The 2,037-nt window shown below is 45.3% G+C and overlaps 1 protein-coding gene across 1 annotated transcript; it reads right to left on the bottom strand.

The window, feature by feature from the left end:
• Positions 1–807: 807 nt before the first annotated feature.
• LOC134484540 (guanine nucleotide-binding protein G(I)/G(S)/G(T) subunit beta-2-like) lies at positions 808–1,661 on the bottom strand (the record flags this gene model as incomplete). The annotated part of the gene is made up of 1 exon (XM_063280690.1): positions 808–1,661. A coding segment is annotated over one exon (474 nt), but the record flags the coding sequence as incomplete, so codon positions are not given.
• Positions 1,662–2,037: the final 376 nt, after the last annotated feature.

Genomic DNA, 2,037 nt, shown 5'->3' with positions numbered 1-2,037 from the left:
TCATAGATTATTATAAACTATAAACTTAAGGGCAAGGAATTTATTACAATGTATCTTTATTAAAACAAAGGGGTGTATAGTGTTCACAAACTGTGAAAATAGTGTAAGAACTGTACATTGTGAGCTCTGGTTATTTTTCTCTTGTACCATATGAAAGTATATAAAAATTATCAAAAAGCTGAAAAAAAAGAACTTGTGAAAATTGTAGAAAATCAGAATCATGTTTCAAGCCTGTTTGCCATAATTTTATTTAAAACCTTCACTGCTGTCTGAAGTATGAATATATCAGCCACTGAGGATCTAAGTTGGGGCAGCCAGAGCCTGTGCATCCGTGTTCTGGCCCAATTCGTGTAAATTTGCCCTGCTTCTTATTCCACTATTCCTTTGATGTTTGCATAATCATAAGGACCTCAACACTTGAATACATAATCTAAAAATTCTATAGTAAAGCGGGTAGCCTTGAAAATGTCAATGTGATATCTATATGTAGATAAATATATATAGTGGCCTTTCAGGACTGTCACCGTAACACTTTATTTACAGAGCTAATGTTTGTCCTAAATTTTCAGGACCCTAGAAGAGAGCTTTATACAATTACTGATGTGAATTTCTCTAAAGTGTATATTTTTGTGTCCAGTTATATTATTTAAAAAAGTGTTACTTTGTAAAAATGTACATAAAGTATTGTATAGTTTACACTGTTTTCACCTTGTGTGTGGTTACTGCCTAATGCTTTTTAAACTTGGAGCATTCACTATGATTAAATAAGGTCTCAAATGTAAATATTCTGTTAATATTTTAAAAAAATTTTTTTTTGAGTTGGAAGTGGTTCCTTTATGGAAAAACTGAAAATATAATAAAAATTAAAATAAAACCAGTTAAAAAAGCCAGCCCCTGGAGTTTCCACCTCCTGCCTCTGGCCCTCCAGAGGGGTGAGGCCCTGGCCCCAGGGCAGCAAAGGGTGAGGGCTTTCCTGCCCTTCCTCTTCCCCCATTCCATCCCCGACTTTTATCTCCACAGTGGGGGCCCCCCCAAGAGGAACCAAACCTGGGTATGGGAGCAGGACCCAAGGCCCTGTAGCCCAGGGAGGGAGGCTTGGGATGTGTGCCCAGCCCCAAAGCTCCGGGCCTGTAGTGTGGGTATGGGCAGGGCTGCTCCCTGCCTGGGCCCATCTGGGGTTGGGGAGGTTAGTTCCAGATCTTGAGGAAGGAGTCCCAGGAGCCTGTAGCCACAGCCATCCCATCATCTGTGACCCCAAGGAAGCTCACACGGTTATCATGGCCAGCGAGGACACCTGCACGGTCACCCTTCATGGCATCCCAGATGTTGCAGTTGAAGTCGTCATAGCCAGCGAGCAGCAGCCGGCCGCTGCGTGAGAAGGCAACCGAGGTGATGCCGCAGATGATGTTGTCGTGGGAATACATGAGCAGCTCCTGATCAGCCCGCAGGTCAAACAGGTGACATGTGGCATCATCTGATCCCGTGGTGAAGGCATAACCATTGGGGAAGAAAGCCACAGCATTGATGTCCGATTCGTGACCTATGAATGTCTGTCGGCACATGGAATCCCGAACATCCCACAGCTTGATGGAGGCATCGCAGGCACCTGACACAAAGGTGCGGCCATCGGGGGCCAGGGACAGGGACATCACATCCCCACAATCCCACGGAGGTCAGAAGAGGGCATCAGACTCCCTAGAGTTGGGGACCATCTGATATAGTTGCTGGGAACTGAACCCGGGTTCTCTGAGAGGAATGCAAACCCTCTTAACTGACATTATTTCAGTTTCCCACCATTTGTGAAATATCTTACCATCCATTGTGTCTTGAACTATGCAGTGTTCGTTCCTTAGTGCAATGGTGTCCCTTCAGTCAGACTGGGTTTTGACGGTCTGTTGAACATGTAATAGCGGCATGGCAGAAGGAGAGCGTGGGGGGGGGTGTGTGCTCTGATGCAAAGAGGGACATTGCACTAACTGCTCAGTCACTGTCTCTGCTGGCCTGCACTCTGCAGCATGTGCCTCCTGCAAAGCCAAC

Source organism: Rattus norvegicus, assembly GCF_036323735.1.
Source record: "Rattus norvegicus strain BN/NHsdMcwi chromosome 3 unlocalized genomic scaffold, GRCr8 chr3_unlocalized_3, whole genome shotgun sequence".
Taxonomy (NCBI): Eukaryota; Metazoa; Chordata; class Mammalia; order Rodentia; family Muridae; genus Rattus; species Rattus norvegicus.
This window is presented reverse-complemented; position numbering and strand designations above follow the sequence as displayed.